Source organism: Capra hircus, chromosome 22 (genome assembly GCF_001704415.2).
Source record: "Capra hircus breed San Clemente chromosome 22, ASM170441v1, whole genome shotgun sequence".
In the NCBI taxonomy this organism is placed as follows: Eukaryota; Metazoa; Chordata; class Mammalia; order Artiodactyla; family Bovidae; genus Capra; species Capra hircus.
Window position 1 is genome coordinate 59184715 of NC_030829.1, and position 19809 is coordinate 59204523.

Below are 19809 nucleotides of genomic sequence, written 5' to 3' on the forward strand. Positions count from 1 at the left end.
CACTGGATTCAACCGCTGCTGGTGTCATATGCCCCAAGCTCCATCCTCCACTCCCAGGAAGTACTACTGCACAAGGGAAGGGAGACACTGGAGTTAAGCAGAGGCTGCGCTCTGCCAGAGAGCCGGAGGGAGAGGCACCACCACAGAGGCCTCTCAGAGAAGCCCAGCAACCGCCGGTGCAAGGGAGGACGGTAATTCCCATCAAGCTCCTGTAGCTTATTACTACCAGCCCTTCTCATCAACTGAGACACTGACTGGACAAAAGCATACCCCCCCTTACTCAGGAGAGCCACAAGCTGTGACTAGGTTGGTGGAAACCATCTTTTGCACCCATCAGCCAACTTGGGATGATGTCACGCAATTATTGACATCTCTCTTCAGCACTGAGGAGAGGCATAGGACTAATACGGAAACAAAACAATGGTTATGAGAGATGGTTCCAGGAGGTGTTGCAAACCTAGAAAAGCGGATAGAACAGGCCTTCCCTGCTGATAAACCTTATTGGGACTATAATACAGAAGAAGGGAGGATTCAGCTAGACAGATATCATGCAGCCATTATACAAGGGCCGAAGAGGGGAGCCCGTAAGCCAACGGACACGTCAAACCTGCTGGGTAATTCAGAAGGGGAATGAATCGCCTTCTGAATTTTATGAAAGGCTCTTCGAAGCCTATAGTCTTCATACGCCTATAGACCCGGAAGCTGCTGGCTCTCAGATTGTTGTAAACTCAGGGTTCATCTCGCAGGCGTGCCCTGATATTAAACGAAAGCTTCAAAAGACAGAAGGGCTGCGATCCATGTCCAGCTCCCAATTAATTGAAATAGCAGACAAAAGTGTTCCTGAACAGGGACACAGAAATAGAAAAGAAATATGGAAAGAAATATAAAGAGGAACAAAAGAGAACAGGCTGGAGATTTGCAATGCTAGCCGCTGCACCAGGAAAGTCTATCTTGGGCCCTCCGGGAAAACCGCCTCCTGCCCCAGGGACAGGACAGCCCTTCAACAGGTCCCAGCAAAGGCCCCGGGCCCCATTACAGCCAAACCTGTGTGCCTGGTGCTGAGGGATTGGCCACTGGAACAATGAATGCCCTAAGGCAAGGAGGGAAGAAAAAGCTCCCACGGTTGTGGGACTTGCTGACTTGGAAACTAAAGGACTGCTGGGGCTCAGAGATATCAGGTCCCCCAGAGCCCGTGGTAAGCTTAAACGTGGGGGACCAAAACATTGACTTCCTGGTGGATACAGGAGCAGAACTGTCGGTAGTAACAAAACCTGGGGCACCACTGTCCAAAAACACTAGCGCTGTAACTGGGGTATCGGGAGAAGACAGGATTAAATCGTTTTGCCGGCCCAGAAAATGCCAGATGAGGGACACCAAGTGCCTCATGAATTCCTCTATGTTCCCCAGTGCCCAGTAGGGCACAAGGTTATTGGACCAGTCCAGAGACGAGGTGAGCCTGAGAATCCCAGCACCTAAGACTCATCAGCAGGTCTGGGAGTTTTTGGGAGCTACTGGGTTTTGCAGAATCTGGATTCCAGGATATTCCCAAATGGCCCAGCCTTTATATGAACTGACAGGGCCTAAGGAAAGTCCACTAAATTGGACTGAAAAACAACAAAAACCTGTGATGAACTAAGTTTGGCAATTCTATCAGCCCCTGCTCTGGGGCTGCCAGACCTTGCCAAGCCATTTCCTCTATAAGTAACCAAAAAGGGCAAGACAGAAATGGGAGTGTTAACTCAGTGTTGACGTGGGACAGGCCTATAGCCTCTCTCTCCAGGCGGCTTAACAATGTCGCCACCGGGAGGCCCGGATGCCTGCGGGCCGTTGTTGCGGTTGCCCTGAGTCGTAGGAGAAGCCACTAAGTTGACTTTAGGCCAAGGTCTGGTCGTAAGAGTCCCACACGAGGTCAACGCAGTCTTACGAGGAGATCCCCACAAATGGCTATCAAACTCCCGGATTACCAATCTCAAGGGTTGTTATGTGAAAACCCCAGCCTCCGTATTGAGCCTTGCCAGACTTTAAACCCAGCCACACTCCTTCCAGTGAGAGGGTGAACCCCCTCATGACTGTGGGGAAGTCTTGGAAGAAGTCTACACTAGAGACCCGACCTCTGAGACCAAGCGATTCCGGGCCCTGACTGGGTCCTATATGCTGATGGCACCAGCCTGATAAAGCAAGGACAGCGGCTCTCGGCTTACGCTATAGCCACAGAAAAGACCGTCATCGAGGCTGGCTCCTTGCCACAACACTGGTCTGCTCAACGAGCCGAGCTATGGGCCTCGATTCGAGCACTCCAGCTGTCGAAAGGCAAGAGAGTGAACATCTTCACCGACTCCAGGTATGCCTTTGCCACACAACATGTACACGGGGCTCTATATAAGGAGAGAGGCCTCTTGACAGCTAGTGGAAAAGATATCAAAAATAAGAAAGAAATTCTGACCCTATTAGATGCTGTCTGGGAACCAGAAAAGGTTGCAGTCATACACTGCCGAGGACATCAAAAAGAGGATACCTGCCAGGCTCGGGGAAACGGACAGACAGATAAGACCGCTAAACAAGCAGCCGAGGGCATGGGGATAACAAGTGAGGCCCCTATTAAAACGCTCCTATTGGCAGAACTGCCTGAGCCAGCATTGGACTCTCCAAAATACACTGAAGCCCCAAACCAACTAGCCAAAGTGGAAGGGGCTATTAAGACTGAAAAGGGATGGTGGGAAGAGTCAAGTGGCAAATTATTGGTACTGGAGGAACTGGCACCCACTCTGGTAAGCCAAACACACCAAGCAACCCACCTGGGCCATGATAAACTGGAAGAGCTAATTCGAAAATATTTCTTGGTTCCCCGCCTCTCTTCCCTATGCAGGACGGAATCTCAGAACTGCACTGCCTGCTCACAGGTCAGTGCTGTGTCTCGGCAGACAGAAACCTCCGGGGATTCAGCTGAAAGGCACGCTGCCCTTTGAACACCTGGAAGCGGACTGCACTGAAATGAAGCCTCGCCGACGCTACTGTTACCTGCTGGTCATGGTATGTACTTCTCGGGACGGGTAGAGGCTTTTCCTACTCAGAATGAAAGAGCATCAGAAGTAGCCCGGTGCCTGCTTAGGGAGATAGTCCTCAGATTTGGATTCCCTACCAGCATCGGATTGGACGATGGCCCGGCTTTCGTAGCTGATGTAGGACAACAAGTAAGCAAAACTGTGAACATGAAATGGAAGCTGCACACTGCATGCAGACCCAGAGTTCGGGCATGGGGGAGCGGGCCAACCGGACCCTGAAAGGGACACTCTCCAAATGGATCATGGAGACTGTTGCTGGGTGGACTCGCTTCTGACGGCTCTGCTCAGACTCGGGACGACCCCACGGTCCCATGGCTACTCTCCATACGAAATTGTATATGGGAGACCCCCTCCCATAATAAAACAGGTATCAACCAATTTGCCTCACGTGAGGGGAGATGGGATTTCACAGCAGATGGAGCAGTTAGGTAAGATAATTAGTCAGGTAACTAAGTTTGTACCAGAAAGAGTGCAGTTCCCTTTGGGGGAACAGATTCATGAGTTTACGTCTGGTAACCAAGTATGGGTTCAAGATTGGAAACGTGATTCCCTAGCCCCTTGGTGGAAGGGCCCTTATGCTGTTTTTCTAACTACCCCTACCGCAGTTAAACTTGCAGGTATTGCCGCCTGGATCCATCACACGAGCGTGAAGAGAGCATACCACGCAGACCCAGAAAACACTGAGTGGACTACGCAGAGGGACCCCGCTGACCCTCGAGGGACTAAGACCATCCTTAAGAAGAAGAAGGAAAAGATCCCAGACGAGCCCCTTCAGGATGAGGCCGCACAATCAACTCCTGCCGCTCGGCCTCATCCACGTGATTTTGAGTTCAACTTCCGTTTCAACTCAGGACAATGTTTTCATCTCCTGGGCACATTCCTGCGCAGACTTCCACACCACCTCCAGTTGCTGGGTGTGTGGGGCTCTGCCTCTCTCTGTGATGGATGGAATTCCTTGGTGGGTGTCACAGCTCCGCCAGGGAGATTTTAAACCACTCTGTTCTTTTCTGGGACGACAAAAAGAGACTTTCCTTTCTCTTGCCAATCACAATCTCTCTCTGCTCTCTCGGTGTAAACCAGACCTACAATCAATAGACCCGGGTCATGGGGTTACATTTGATATAAATGCCAGTTTCATAGAAGTAACAAAAGCCTCTACCTCGTATTTAAAGAGCAAAAAGGAAAAAGGCTCCCTGACCAGCAAGGGAGGACAAGCCTCTAGGTATGTTGAACAATTTTACCAAGTCTGGGATGAATATTTCTGGATGACCCCAGAAAAGGGTCAATTAATTACTCCCACCCCTATATGCTGGGAACAAAAAGAACATAGGGTAGGGTTTGGTGACCGTCCCTTAGACCTGAAAGAACTAAAATCTATGGGATACCTATCCCCTGAACACTGGAAACAAACACTGAGGTCACATACCACCACAACCAGTCCATCCATTGGCCAGGCTCTGATTGGAAATATAACGCTGGAATCCACTGGGTAGCGCCCACTGGAACCCAATGGCTTTGTGGGCCTAACCTTTGGCCTTGGCTACCAATCAGCTGGATAGGCCGCTGCACACTGGGATTCGCTTTTGCCCATGGCACCATAAAGCCTAACCTACAACAAGCCCTGGTAAATCTACTTATTTACATGCCAGGTGGACAAGGTCTCTGTTTCAATGGTATGAGTATATTGCTGCCTTATTCGTACCCTCTATAGCGACAAGAGATGTTATGATTGAAGTAGAGGCCTTGACTAATTTCACAAAACAGGCCCTGCTAGATAGCACAAAAGCCATCCAAGGCTTAAATGAAGAGCAAGTCCAAATGAGAAAAGAGGTAATTCAAAAGAGAATGGCTTTGGACATACAGCTGCTCAAGGAGGGACCTGTGCCATAACCAGGGTTGAATGTTGTGTATACATTCCTGACTTGCCTGGCAATGTATCAGCTGCTTTAGATGACGTGAAAATCCAGGTAAAAGCACTGTCGAATGGAAACATTCCTTTCTGGACTTTGGTTCTATCTTGGATGAAGGGCAATTGGTGGAAAACTATGTTTACCATCGTTACAGTTGCCTTGATAGTTCTGCTTTGTGGACCCTGCATTTTACAATGTATTATGAACTTTGTAACCCAAAGGTTGGTGGTGTTCTCCCAAATTGGCGGTCAGAGAGACAGGGTGTAATATATTCCTATCAGTGATGCTCATACTAGGAGTTAAGAGCATCAGGAGGGGTTAATGAAGGAGGAGACAGACAGAACTGGAATCCATCTTAGGCCAGACTGTGAACATTAGGCTATACGCATGATCACCCTCCCAGTGGACTCTGAAGTTTGTGCCCGGTGTCAATAGAAATGGCCTCAGTTCAGTTCAGTTCAGTGGCTCAGTCGTGTCCGATTCTTTGCGACCCCATGAATCGCAGCACGTCAGGCCTCCCTGTCCATCACCAACTACCAGAGTTCACTCACGTCCATCGAGTCAGTGATGCCATCCAGCCATCTCATCCTCTGTCGTCCCCTTCTCCTCCTGCCCCCAATCCCTCCCAGCATCAGATATCTTTTCCAAAGAGTCAACTCTTCGCATGAGGTGACCAAAGTACTGGAGCTTCAGCTTTAGCATCATTCCTTCCAAAGAAATCCCAGGGTTGATCTCCTTCAGAATGGACTGGTTGGATCTCCTTGCAGTCCAAGGGACTCTCAAGAGTCTTCTCCAACACCACAGTTCAGAAGCATCAATTCTTTGGCGCTCAGCCTTCTTCACAGTCCAACTCTCACATCCATACATGACCACAGGAAAAACCATAGCCTTGACTAGACGGACCTTAGTTGGCAAAGTAATGTCTCTGCTTTTTAATATGCTATCTAGGTTGGTCATAACTTTTCTTCTCAGGAGTAAGCGTCTTTTAATTTCATGGCTGCAGTCACCATCTGCAGTGATTCTGGAGCCCCCAAAAATGAAGTCTGACACTGTTTCCACTGTTTCCCCATCTATTTCCCATGAAGTGATGGGACCGGATGCCATGATCTTCGTTTTTTGAATGTTGAGCTTTAAGCCAACTTTTTCACTCTCCTCTTTCACTTTCATCAAGAGGCTTTTTAGTTCTTCTTCACTTTCTGCCCTAAGGGTGGTGTCAGCTGCATATCTGAGGTTATTGATATTTTTCCTGGCAATCTGGATTGCAGCTTGTGTTTCTTCCAGTCCAGCGTTTCTCATGATGTACTCTGCATAGAAGTTAAATAAGCAGGGTGACAATATACAGCCTTGATGTACATACCAATGGAAAACCAGACCCCCCCACCCCCAAAAAAGAGCTTCAGGACTTGGACCTCCATTCCCTAAAATATGCTAATTCTCGATGTTAACAGAACAAAGCTGTAAATTCCATTGTTTATTGGGCTATGACCACAGGCCTATTGATAAATGTCTACTGTGTAACTATCTAGGCTTATGACACATGAATCATGGGTTAACTTTGATCGTATCTTTTACCTTGATCAGAGTAGTTTCAGGGAATTTGGGGAGGTGGGTTTGAGCACGTACTCTTAGGGCATATAAGGTTTTTCACAAAAACTAGTGCGGGGTCCTTGGCTAAGAGCGCTGCCTTGGGCCCCCCGGTGTAATACACCGCACTCCGCCATCTATCTGCATCGTCCTTCTGGGTGAGTTTGCTTCCCGCGACGCATGGCTACAGCAGGATGAGCTCCTGCTTCCTCCGTTTCTGAGAAGCGCTAGTGCGCCCGGGGCCAGGGAGGCACTGCAGAAGCGCACACCCGGAAGCTGGGACCCGAGGCGGCTCTGAGGCCCCCAGGGCCGAGCGTCAGTCCCGCAGCGCTCAGGGCTGGCTGCCGCCTTCAGGTCCCCGCTTCCGGGAGAGCGCGTCTGGCCTAGACGGGGGTCTCGCTGCCTCCCAGCACCGGCGATGTTTGGTGCGCTCCGACTCACACACGGAAGCGATCAACGTCCCTGGGACTGCGGAGCTCTAAGGCCCAGGCTGCCCAGCGTCTTCCAGACCCCTTCCGTCCCGTTCTTCCCCGCCCAGACTAGGCTCTCCGCTAAAAGCACGTCTTCCGTCCTGCGTTCAGACGGGCGCGCAGCTCAAAGCTCCGTCAAGCCGCTTCTCGAGGCGGTCAGTAGCGGAGCCAAGTGTCTTCGGGTTTACAGAGTTCGGCGGCAGCGTTTTCTAAGCTAGAAAGTAACACGCCGCCCACTCGGCGGCAGCACCTCCAGGGGCGGCGGCGGCGGGCGCCCCGCTTCCGGCGGCGGGGACGGCGGGCGCCGCCCTCCGGGCCCGAGGCCGCCGCGCGCGCAGGCAGGCGCTCGGCGGGCCGCCCGTTGCCGGGGAGACCGGGTCCTCGGGCGGGCGCCGCCATCTTGGGCGCCGGCCGGCCAATGGGCGGCTGCGCCGTGGCGGACGCGCCGTGGCGGACGCGGGGCGCGCGCGGGCGCGCGGGGGGCGGGCGCCCTGCGGCTCAGCTCGGTCCCGGCCATGGAGGCGCCCGCCGCCCGCCTGCTGCCGCCGCTGCTGCTGCTGCTCGCGGCCTGCGCCCCGGCGCCGGGCCGCGCCTCCTCGGACGCGCCGCCGCTGGTCAACGAGGACGTGAGGCGCACGGTGGACCTGAGCAGCCACCTGGCCAAGGTGACGGCCGAGGTGGTCCTGGCGCACGCGGGCAGCGGCTCCTCGCCCCGCGCCGCCTCCTTCCTGCTGGCGCTGGAGCCCGAGCTGGAGGCCCGGCTGGCGCACCTCGGCGTGCAGGTGAGCGGGGCGGCGGGGCTGCGGGGCTGCGGCGCGGCGTCCGCCCCGGACACGTCAGCACCGGCCTGCGGCGCGGGCGGCCGGGCCCCGGGCCTGCGGGGGCGCGCGGCCGGAGCGCGGGGACGCGGGGAGCCGCCCCTGGCCGCAGCGGTCGGCAGCTCGGGTCTCCTGCTTCCAGGGTTGCGCCTCTTTGAAACCGTTGCACACAGAACGCATTTCTTACGGCTGCGAGGAACTCTTTAAAAAATCAGTGCTCTCTTCTTTAAGTTCGTTTAAAAACGCGTGCGAGTCATAGGGTACAGAAGAGGAAAGTCCAGCTCTCCGCCTCCCCCGACCTGTTCTCATTCTGGCAGTAAAGCAATAAATGGATCCCCAGTCGGCTTCGTTTCTTCCAGGCTTTTCAGTCAGTTTTACGTCCCTCGAGGAGGCAGTGTTGGCTTTGGGCGTAGGGAACATACATATACAGAGGTTTCCCTTTTATTGCTGTTCCCATTAGACAACATGCATTAAGTGATTACCCAATTATTAGTTGGGAAAATAGTCATTACAGTGTCGTGCTTCTGAACTTCGAGCTGTAGAGTTGCCCTTATAGAGATCATGCTTCCGAAATGACTCCTGTTCCCCCTCAGGCCTCCTCCATGATGTAGGTCGCAGGTTCGCTTCAAGCTTTGTGGAAGGATGGATTAAAACTTCAGTTTTATGTGCTGTGCTGTTAAGTCCTATTCTTTTATAAAAGCTCCTCCTGCCCAGCGAGGTTGCCGGAGTGTGAGAAGACTACAGCAGAAGCTATCTGGCCATCATGCCTGGAGAGCCTGCTTCCAACCTGGGTTACTGTACTGGTGTCTTACTGAGAATTTACCTGGTGTTGGGTGTTGTGGTCGGTATTTTAAGGACATTCTCATTTAACTCTCACAACAGCCCTTTGATGTGTCCTCTAACTGCAGGTGAGAGCTGGAGTCTGGGGGCTGAGTTGTTTAAACCCTTGCCTGCAGTCTTAGGGTAGAGTCAGGCCTTAGGCTAGTTTGTTTCAGACTTCATTTGTGTTCTTCAGCACACCACACTGCCTCTTCTGGCCTAAGTGAGAAGAGGCAGGGTTCTGCAGGAGTATAAAACCTGCGGTCCCATCACCAGATTTATCCAGAGTCAATTTTTTTTTTGAGTCCAAAAGAGAGGCTTTTTTGTACCTCTGTCTCAGTGGGGGACATAACCGGACGATAAACTTAACCAAGACGATGCGTATTTTCCAACAACTGACTGAGAGTCTTGGTGCGGTTGCTTGAAGTTTTTTCAGGGAATTATCTTCACCCTTACATGTAGACTTTCAGAAGCTGGTGGAAGGGACTGTGGGGATCAGTGGCTAGGAGCCAGTGGTTCCTTGTCTCCTTGGCCACCAAAGACATTTTTCCTTTCATTTGCATCCTATATCTGAAATCTTTTGTCTATCTTTTGTTAGTTCAGGCAGTGAATCTGATACTTAAAAATGAAGAGGAATAGTTCTTAAGACAAAATCTCCATATAACTGAACAGTGAGAGTTCCTGATAAATAGGAGTATACTAGAATGTTCCCATTGTGATAAGAGTCTAGCCAGAGAAGTGAAATAGGTCGTGTTTATTAGGCTGTTCGACTCCGTTGAGGATGGTCGTATGATAACTTTTAGGCTGTTTGAAATAATACAAATAGCTTTCTCATTATAGCTTTGTATATATACTCTATTGGGGATCACTGCTGCTGCTAAGTCGCTTCAGTTGCATCCGACTCTGTGCGACCCCACCTGGTGCAGCCCACCAGGCTTTCCCGCCCCTGGGATTCTCCAGGCAAGAACACTGGAGTGGGTTGCCATTTCCTTTTCCAGTGCATGAAAGTGAAAAGTGAAAGTGAAGTCGCTAAGTCATCTCTGACTCTTCGCGACCCCATGGACTGCAGCTTACCAGGCTCCTCCGTCCCTGGGATTTTCCAGGCCAGAGTACTGGAGTGGGGTGGATCACTGCTTCAGTCCTAAAAGGTGGTCTTAAATTTTTTTCTTTTGGCGGAGTTTGGGTTGGCAAAGAGATAGTGGTGGGTGTATAAGTTTTTTCCTTATCACCTGCTCCACAATCTCATTCGAGATGCCTGCTCTTCCTCAGAAGGACCCTGCCGCCTGCTGGAGCTGGCGTGCTCTTTGTGGTTGTGCATTGGGTTGCGGGGAAGGATCAGGGTGAAGGAGTGTGTCGTGCCGTTTCTTGTGCCACTGTTCATTTCTTTCGTGCAAGTAAAGTCAGTTTTCTTTACGCATGAGACTTTTTTACTGTAACAATAAATAATGGTGGGTTTTTTTCCCATGCATATGTGAGTGTAAATGAAGAAGAAAATCTCCAGAAAGAAACCTTTCCAGCCTTTATATTTGGGAGTGTGAAGTGTATTTGGAAGTATAATTTTAATTTGAACGCATGTATTTTATCATTCAGGAAAATATTATAATCTTATGGAGCATATTATACAGCTTATTCAGTGCCAAAGTCAGTCTTTTGAAGTGTTCCTGTATTTTGGGTAAAACATTGTTACTGAAACCAGAATTCGATTTTCACAAAGTTCTGGCAGCTGGAATTCTTTAATGTGGACATTATGAGGCAGTTAGTTAATTGCTGCCTCAAAATTTAGAGGCCAAAAGACAAAAAAGAATAACTTCGTTTGTCCTGTTGCAGGTGAAGGGAGAGGATGAGGAAGAGAACAATCTGGAAGTAAGAGAAACCAACATCAAGGGTGAAAGGTAAGGTGGCCGTCGGCCTGCGTCTGCCGCGCCGCCTCTGGCTGCACGTTGTCTGCGGGCTGCAGCCTTAACAGCGGATGGCCTGGGGCGCGCCCGGCGCGTCGGCTGCCTCAGTCAGCGTCTGGCCGCGCCTTCCTGTCGGCCGGCATGCCGTTGTGAGGCTCTACGGTGATGCTTTCTGCACTTACCCTGTTGTTGGACATTTGGGTTGTTTGACACTCTCATAAACAACCTTGAGATGAACCTGTAGACATTTGTTGTTTTTATTTTGTTTGAGGCTTTTTTGGCCATACTGCATGGCTTGAGGGATCTTCCGTGAGCCGCCGCAGTGGAAGCCCAGAACCTAACCCCTTTGCCATCAGGGAGCTCCCTGAACGTTTGTCTTAAAAGGCTTAAATTAGTAGGTTGAAGGTAGTCTCTTAGAGGCAAGTGGTGTTACCTTGGCACAAGATACCGCTGAGACTGTGAGCCGTTCTTTTTCAGTGTCTTGGTCTCTTGTTTCTCCTCGTTCTTCCTGCAGCGGGAGATTCTTCACAGTCAAGCTCCCAGTGGCTCTTGATCCTGGGGCCAAGATCTCGGTCATCGTGGAAGCCGTTTATACCCACGTGCTTCAGCCATACCCAACCCAGATCACCCAGTCGGAGAAGCAGTTCGTGGTGTTTGAGGGGAACCACTACTTCTACTCTCCCTACCCAACCAAGACGCAGACCATGCGTGTGAAGCTCGCCTCCCGGAACGTAGAGAGCTACACCAAGCTGGGGAACCCCACGCGCTCCGAGGACCTCCTGGATTACGGCCCCTTCCGCGACGTCCCTGCCTACAGTCAGGTGGGCTCTTGCAGCACCCGTCTGCTCTGGAGCCCCAGAGGGACCTCGCTGAGAGGCTTGGGTGGGAATCCAGGGCGCTTTGTGAAAGCAACCCCAGGAGTTTAACCTGCTGGGAAGTGACTCCGTGGGGCTCACCGCCCTCCTCCTGGGAGTTCAGGTAGAGGCTGCGGCTTGAGGAGGGCTTTTTAGAGGAGGTGGGACTTGGGGCAGAAGCAGACACAGCGTCATGGGCAGAGGCGTCGGCTTTCGAGCTCTACCTTAAGGCTTCAGCCAGCCTTTCCCCTTTTTCGCTCTATACTCTCGGTAGGTTTTTTTAAAAAGTTCTCAAAGCAAAGCATATGGACATTTAAAAATCTCTTGTGGTGTGCTTTCAAATGGTTTTTCAAAAAATTTAGCCCATTTGTTATGGCACCAGCAGTATGACTGCCAGATTCCCCACACCCTCGTCAGTACTGGCATTAAATGCAATCACATATGGTTAATAATTCAGTTGGATTTTTGCAAATCTAGTCATAGAGTGAATGAAGTGGCCAGAGCTGTAAGAGTTGAAATACACCTCATCTTGTCCATTTCTTCGACTTTTGGGAAAGAAAGGTATTCTGTTTTTTTTTCTTCCAGTTTTATCGAGATATAATTGACACACAGCCCTGAGTAAGTTGAAGGCTTACGGTGCAATGATTTTACGTCCTCATGAAACAGTCATCATAAGGAGCATAGCACACATTCGTCAGCTCACGCAGAGCTAAAGAAACAGCCACCTGTTCAGACTTTGGCTCCAATTGCGGTTCTTTGTTTATAAAGTTGGTGGGCGAAGGGCTGTGAAATTCAAAGAAAAATTAAGCGGAAGAAACTCTTTCCTTGTGATGAGAACTCTTCAGATTTACTCTCAACCTTCATGTGTAACGTTCAGCAATGGCACTTACACTTTTCCTGCTGTGCGTTACATCCCTAGGACTTACTTGTGTCGTGACTGGAAGTTTGTACCTTCCGACTGCCTTTGTCCAATTCCCCTTCCCTCTACCCCTCCTCACGCCCCGCCTCTGGGGGTCACAGATCTGGTCTCTTTTTTTTGTGAATTTGTCGTTTGCTTTTTGAAGTTTAATTGATGTACAACACTTCATTAGTTCCTGTTACGCAACATGGTGATTGAATATTTCTGTGCATTTCTAAATGACCACCACGGAAAGCCCAGCTATGATACGGTACCATGCAGGGACACTGAGGCTGCTGATTCTGCGTCTGGAGTGCTGCCCCCTCAGTGCCCCTCCTGTCCCCCCTCCCCCAGCCCTCCCTCAGCCCCGTCTCCTCCCCCGGTCCCCCCTCCTCCCTCAGCACCCCCCTTCCCCGGCATAACTGTATAACTGTTACGTACACGCATGTTAGCTGTATAACAGCGCATTGTCCTAAAAGTCTCTGTGAGTGTTTCCAGATTACTTTTCTCCAGGAGAGAAAAATCAGTAATGCTGTGTGTCTTGCTCAGTTTTAAGCTATTATTTAGCTCACTGGTGACAGATTGTGTCTTCACTAGCTCTTATATTTATTGCTGTTTCCTCATTATTGTTTTTCTTTATTTACAACTTAAGATTTTTAAAGGAGTGTGGAGTTCTGTTTTTAACCATCCTGGGGCTGAGGTGCAGGCGCCTCCAGTCGGTCTGCCGTGAGCTAGTGTTGATTCCTGTTCCCTCAGATCCTTGAGCTCCTTGTTCCTTCCTCTGCAGGACATGTTCAAAGTGCATTCGGAGAACAACAGCCCTTTCCTGACCATCACCAGCATGACCCGCGTCATTGAGGTCTCCCACTGGGGCAACATTGCCGTGGAGGAGAACGTGGACCTGAAGCACACGGGGGCCGTGCTCAAGGGGCCTTTCTCGCGCTACGATTACCAGAGGCAGCCGGACAGTGGGGTCTCCTCCGTCCGCTCGTTTAAGGTGTGGGCTGATGGGCCTGGCCCCTGGTGGACACTGTGACTGTCTAGTCAGGGAGATAACTGTGGCCCAGCTTCAGGCCCTGGTGGGGAACTAGCAGCACAGCCCTCCCCCCCCCCCAAAAAAAAAGCCCCATTCATGTAAGTAGGCCATTTTCTGTTACAGAAAATGGGAATAATGGAAAAAGAAAGAAAACCAGACCCTAGTGTTGCGGACACTTAGATGTATTTCTTTTTCCTTATAATATCGTTTTTTAAAAACATTTGATCGTATTGCGTATGCAGTGTTGTATCTTTTGTCTTATAAATGAAATCGTAGAAGCATGTTCATGTACCTGCATGATACACAAGGGCTCTGAGCAAACAAAGGCATTGTATTTCCCCTCGATTATCAAAAGATGCTTACGGATTTGGAAGTAAGCAATTTAAATGTAAGAAAAAATTTTTAAAAATTGTAAAAAATACTAGGTGGAGAAACCCCTTTCGTAAAAATAAACCATAAACCATCTAGTGATTTGATGTGATTTCTTCCATCTTTAGTTTCCCTTCCTGCAAAACAACTTACAGGTTATTTTTAGCTTTGTACTAAGTCTTTAGCATCTGCAAAGGTATTTATGAGAATCTGGCCATTTGCCAACCTTGACTGAGAGGCAGATGAGGTGTCTAGAGCTCTGAAGCCTGTTGGGGGAAGTTAGGCTTTCCTGAGGTGGCTCACACGGAGATGGTCTCCTTACGCCGTGCTGTGGTGAGGGGCTTGGGGCGGGACATCTGTCCTGGGCTCGGTGGTCCTTCTCCAGGTCCCTTTCTGGGGTCTCCAAAAAAGTGTGCTTGCTCTCTGCAGACCATCCTCCCCGCTGCGGCCCAGGACGTGTACTACCGCGACGAGATCGGCAACGTGTCCACCAGCCACCTGCTCGTCCTGGACGACTCCGTAGAGATGGAGATCCGGCCTCGCTTCCCGCTCTTCGGCGGCTGGAAGACGCATTACATCGTCGGCTACAACCTCCCAAGCTACGAGTACCTCTACAACCTGGGTCAGTCTCAGTGACTAGAGGCTGGAGAAGGCACAGGCTGCCTTTCTCTTTGCTGCGGGGGTTTCTCGTCGTCGTGTGTGGTGATCTGATGGGGGCGCGCGCGCATCCTCGGGAAGGCTGGCAGCGGGAACCCCTTTCCACGGTGGCCTCCGTCTCTGCAGCATACTGACAGGCGTCTCTGGAGCCCAGCCTGACACAGGGCGCCCCTTCAGCGAGAGCTGGCTGACGTGTTCTTGCATTAGCGGCGGGCACTCGGTGGTGGCCGTTGTCTCCTCTTGTGGTGCTCAGGGCCTGGGTTCTAGAACTTGCTGGAAGGGTGCACACGAGCCACTCACTGCTGTGTCTGCTCGACCCTTAGGAGACCAGTACGCGCTGAAGATGAGGCTGGTGGACCACGTGTTTGATGAGCAGGTCATCGACTCTCTGACCGTGAAGATCATCCTGCCGGAAGGGGCCAAGTGAGCGTGCCCTCCCTTCCCGCCCTCCTGGTCCCGCCCTCTTGGTGCCTTGGGGACGCTGGGTTCCAGGGTGCAGAGGAGGGGCTCTTGGCGGTTTAACCTGGAACATCCACAGCAGGCCTGGGTGATGGCCTGAGGCCGACGGGTGCCTACCAGCAGGAAAGAATGCGGAGTCAAGGCAGGCGGGTGGCCTGTGCTGCGCTCCTCGAAGAGGAAAGGACAGTGGAGGCAGTCTCTCCTGTCTGGGCTGGGCACACCAGGTTCAGAAGGGCGGGGTCTCATGTGGTATATCAGGGTCCATGGTTATGGACAAAGGAGCTGTCTTTGGCCGATTTAAGCAGAAAGCAAGGAATCTGGAAGGGAGAGGGATCTCATCAGAAGATGGCCTCTGCTGAACCAGGATGGGGCGGACAGAGCCCAGCCTCTCCATGAGTCCAGCCGGTGGTAACCAGTGGGCCACCTGCCCTTGGCATGGGGTGTGAAACGTCCCCAGACAGGCTTTTCTGGCAGTGGGCCCACGGTCTGGGGGCCAGGTGGGACCTTAGGAGTAGGACTGGGGCCCTGGGCCTGGGGATCCTCGCTGTGGGGCCAGCTGCAGCTGGGGAGTGCGGTTTGTCAGGCTGTCCCACCGGGTCCCCTCCAGGAACATCCAGGTGGACAGTCCCTACGAGATCAGCCGCGGCCCTGACGAGCTGCACTACACCTATCTGGACACGTTCGGCCGCCCGGTCATCGTGGCCCACAAGGAGAACCTGGTGGAGCAGCACATCCAGGACATCGTGGTAGGCGCGCGCGCCGGGCCCCGAGCGCCGCCGCGGGCAGGGCACGCCGGGCCCCGGGAGCGGCCGGGCAGGGCACGCCGGGCCCCGAGAGCAGCCGGGGTGCGCACGCCGGCTCCCGAGAGCGCCGGGCAGGGCACGCCGGGCCCAAGAGCAGCGGGGGTGTGCACGCCGGCTCCCGAGAGCGCCGGGCAGGGCACGCCGGGCCCGAGAGCGGCCAGGGGGTGTGCACGCCGGCTCCCGAGAGCGCCGGGCAGGGCACGCCGGGCCCGAGAGCAGCGGGGGTGTGCACGCCGGCTCCCGAGAGCGCCGGGCAGGGCACGCCGGGCCCGAGAGCGGCCGCGGGCACGCGCGCACGCCAGGGGGCCCCGCCTCCACCCCGGGAGCGGCCGCGGGCGGGGCGCGCTCGGCCCGGGGAGGCCCCTGGCCCCGGGCTCTGCGTACCCCGCCGGCCGCGGGCCAGCAGTGTCCTCCTCCCCAGGTGCACTACACCTTCAACAAGGTGCTCATGCTGCAGGAGCCGCTGCTGGTGGTGGCCGCCTTCTACATCCTGTTCTTCACCGTCATCGTCTACGTCAGGCTCGATTCTCCATAACGAAGGTACCCGGCCGCCTGCGTGGCGCGCTTGCCCTGCGTCCATCTGGACGACACGCTGTCGCCGGGGACCCCACCCCCGCCCCGCCTGTGGCCCCGGCCATCCTTAACCTTGGAGGCCCTCCTCCTGTTGCATGCTGCGGGGGCTGGGTGCCGCCCCGCGGCGAATGCCGTGGCGTGGGCGGTGGGCAGAGCGCCTCGAGCGAGGCGCCCCACCGGGCAGGAGGTCGGGGGCCACTGGCCGGACGGAGCGGCGTGCAGACAGCAGGGCCGTGGTTTTGAACAAGGACCTTGGTCCCCCAGGCTGCCCGGGGTGGGGGTGCGCCGGGCAGCGGCCAGTTAGCCCCGTCACGGGGGAGGGCTGAGTCCAGGTTTATGATGGCATAGGCCCATTTTTTAAGGTATAAAAACTGCTTATTCTTTCATTAATTTAAAAAATGCTGAGTTTTAAAATAATTCTACATGTGGACATTTTGTAGGAACAGTAAAAATAAGTTGTATGCCCCCATCACCCAGATGGAGCAGTTAACGCCTGACCCCCATCTGTCTGTGATTTTCTCTCTGGACCATCTGAGGGGGAGCCGTCCCCCTTCCGTGCGTGCTCAGGCGTGCGTGCAGCCAGTGGGCGCCGCCTCGAGTGGCTGGAGCACACGGATCGACCTTGGGAGCATGGTGTCCCGTGATGACCAGTGTGAGCCCTGCACAGACTGCCCCGTGGGCAGCTTCTAGAGCGCGTGGTTTCCACACTTGAGGCTCTGTTAGGCCCTTTTAATCTGAAACATCTGTAATTAGGTTTCTTGCGATTCTCCCTGAGAATCCCTATTATACGTTTCTGGTGAGAGTGTGATAAACTGGTGCCATGTCTGTGGTGCGTGATGTCAGCAGGCACCTGGTGTCAGCTGGTCCAGGGTTGGTGGTAGTGATTTCTTGGATGACTTGGTGCCTGTCTGGTTTCTTCACCAAAAAGCTACTGTTTTTCACTTTGCAATTAATACAGTCTGTTCGAGGCTATGTAAATACTGTATACGTTCACATTATTGGTTCTTGTCTGAGTCTGTTACCAGTTGTGGGGGCCTTTCCCCTTAGCAGTCGGCTGTCCGCTGTGAGGAAAAGCTTCCCGCGTGGCTGGCTGTTTGGATTCAGTGGCCTGTTGGATCAGTGTCCGCTGCTCTGTACAGTAGGCCCGTGCTGAGAGGTTCTGGGGAGTGTGCGGGGCCAGGTCTAAAGGGCTGTGGAGGCCATGGAGCTCGGGCTTCGTCCTTAGGCCCTGGAAACACGTGGAGGTGCTGAGCGGGAGGGAGACGCAGTAAAGGTCCCGGGAGCCCCTGGCCGAGCCGGGCTCTCCCCTCCCTCAGCACCTCCCGGCCCTTGCGGGGCCCCCTGGCGGCAGCGCCCCTTTCACCCCGTCCGTCTCTCCTGCCGGACCTGGATGTGGCTGCCTGCCGCATCTCCCGGCCCCGTGCTGCCCATCGCTGAGCCGTCCAGCGCCTGTGTCGGCGAGTGTGCGCCTTTGGCTTCCCGAGAAGACGCTTTTCTGGCTTCACAGCTGGGGCGCGTGCTCCTCGGGAGGTGACGGTCAGACCGGGTCAGGCCCAGATGTCGTCACACACGGTGTCTCTCCCCAGGACCCGGCTGCGGAAGCCAGGATGAAGGTGGCCTGCATCACAGAGCAGGTCTTGACCCTGGTCAACAAGAGACTAGGTCTCTACCGTCACTTTGACGAGACAGTCAACAGGTACAAACAGTCCCGAGACGTGTCCACTCTCAACAGCGGCAGGAAGAGCCTGGAGACGGAGCACAAGGCCTTGACGAGCGAGGTGGCGCTGCTGCAGTCCAGGCTGAAGGCCGAGGGCTCTGACCTGTGCGACAAGGTGAGTGCCCGCCGCCGCCGCCGCGCACCCGGCTTGATGCCGCCTCGGTCCACGTGGCCAACGGCGTGGGACACCCCGGCTCGCCGCTGGCTTGGGGGGCGAGCACTCCCACTGAGCTCCCGTGCTGCACGTGCCCCCCGGGGCTGTGAGATCTGGGGCCTCGGGGCCTGCACAGCACTGTCCACGTGGCCGCTGTGGAGCGCTGCCCCTCCAGCTGCTTGGGCTGTGCGGAGGAGCACAGACTTTGAATGATGGCTTGGAATCCAGGCTCTGATTCATCCTTTGTGAGCCTGGCAAGTTACCTAACTTGGGTGCCTCAGTTTCCGCATCTCTACATTGGGGGTTGGGGGGAGCTGTTGGGTCCTGGCTGAGCTCGCAGCCGTCGTGGCTGAGCCTGTGAGCGTGTGTGACATGTGGGAAGCCCGGGGGTAAGGCCGAGAGCCCCCGACCACTGCCCCCGCCTGTCGCCCTGAGCTGGTCTCGTCAGCGCCCCTGCCCTTTCTGACCCACTCAGGTGCGTCCTCACGTGGGTACTGCCTGTTGGCCTCCCAGGGCGGGGTGCCTGTCCGTCCCGTTTGCTGCTTTCCAGAGCGTAGACTCGTGCCCGGCACCATGGCTCATAGACACTCGCTGAGTGTCGAGCGACTGTGGCTGTGAAGGCCTCGGCTTGACCCCCGTCAGTGGCCCCGACGTGGCCTGCCCTGCTCTCGGTGCTCTGCCTGGCGGTCCCTGGCCGTCTGGCAGCGGGAGGGGAGAGCAGATGTTCCTCGAGTGCCTGCGTGTGCCAGCGCCGTGTGGGGGCTCACGTGTTGTCACACTTGATGCTCATACTCCACGGCTGGGGCCAGGGGTGGTGAAAGGCCTGGCTCCCCGGGGCCAGAGGCTGAAGGGACAGGGCTTGTGGGGGTGAAGCTGGCCTCTCCCCACAGTGTCCTTGCCTTGGGAGGTGGTGCAGGGACACTCTCGACCCTGCCCTGTTCTTGCCTCGTTCAGGTGAGTGAAATGCAGAGACTGGACGCGCAGGTCAAGGAGCTGGTCCTGAAGGCGGCGGTGGAGGCCGAGCGGCTGGTGGCTGGCAAGCTCAAGAAAGACACGTACATCGAGAACGAGAAACTCATCTCGGGAAAGCGGCAGGAGCTGGTCAGCAAGATCGACCACATCCTGGACGCCCTGTAGCCCTGCAGAGGGCAGGCTTGGGCGCAAACGGCAAGGCCAGCACAGACCGGCTTCTGGATTTTGTAAAATGCTTTCAAGGAAGACAGAAGTCAGGCCCTGCCTCAGGCAACGCAAGAAGCTTCATTTTTGTCCCTAAAGTATCCCTTTAAAACAACAGCAAAACTTAAATGTCATGAAAAACAAAATATCTTTGTGTTTTGAACAAAGAAGTTTTTGAGTTTTGTTTATTCTGAATCCTAGGATATTTTTGGCACCTGTAAGCCCTTGTTTTATAGCCTTATAATTCCTGATGTGTGGGTATTTTACAAGCGCGTGTGTTTTTTAAAGTGTGTGTGACCTAGTGACAATAAAGTTGGGACTGTGAACTTGGGTTTTGTTGCGCCGAAAAGCTCTCGTAACTTATTTCTTAACTTTGGGGATAGTACTTCATCAGGTGCTTTTTATCCACTAAACAGTGGATTTGCAAAAAAAAAAAAGACGGATTTGCTCCTGGGAGCAAGTTTGTGTGGCGAGTACAGGTTACATTTTATGTCTGGGAACCCTGATGCCACAAAGGTAAGGTGAGGCCCCGAGCCGTGTGGACGGGTGTGG

The 19809-nt window shown here is 53.7% G+C and overlaps 1 protein-coding gene and 1 long non-coding RNA gene across 2 annotated transcripts; both read left to right on the top strand.

Moving 5' to 3' along the window:
- LOC102169143 lies at positions 671-4188 on the top strand. Its single transcript, XR_001920010.1, has 3 exons — positions 671-2341; positions 2867-3030; positions 3668-4188. It is a non-coding gene; the product is annotated as an uncharacterized LOC102169143 (long non-coding RNA).
- Positions 7520-19588, top strand: RPN1 (ribophorin I). Its single transcript, XM_018067224.1, is given in 11 exon segments — positions 7520-7808; positions 10491-10555; positions 11076-11382; positions 13101-13310; positions 14148-14340; positions 14699-14798; positions 15442-15580; positions 16059-16158; positions 16161-16177; positions 17797-18042; positions 19036-19588. Coding segments are annotated over 11 exon segments (1827 nt in total). The 5' UTR covers positions 7520-7541; the 3' UTR covers positions 19219-19588.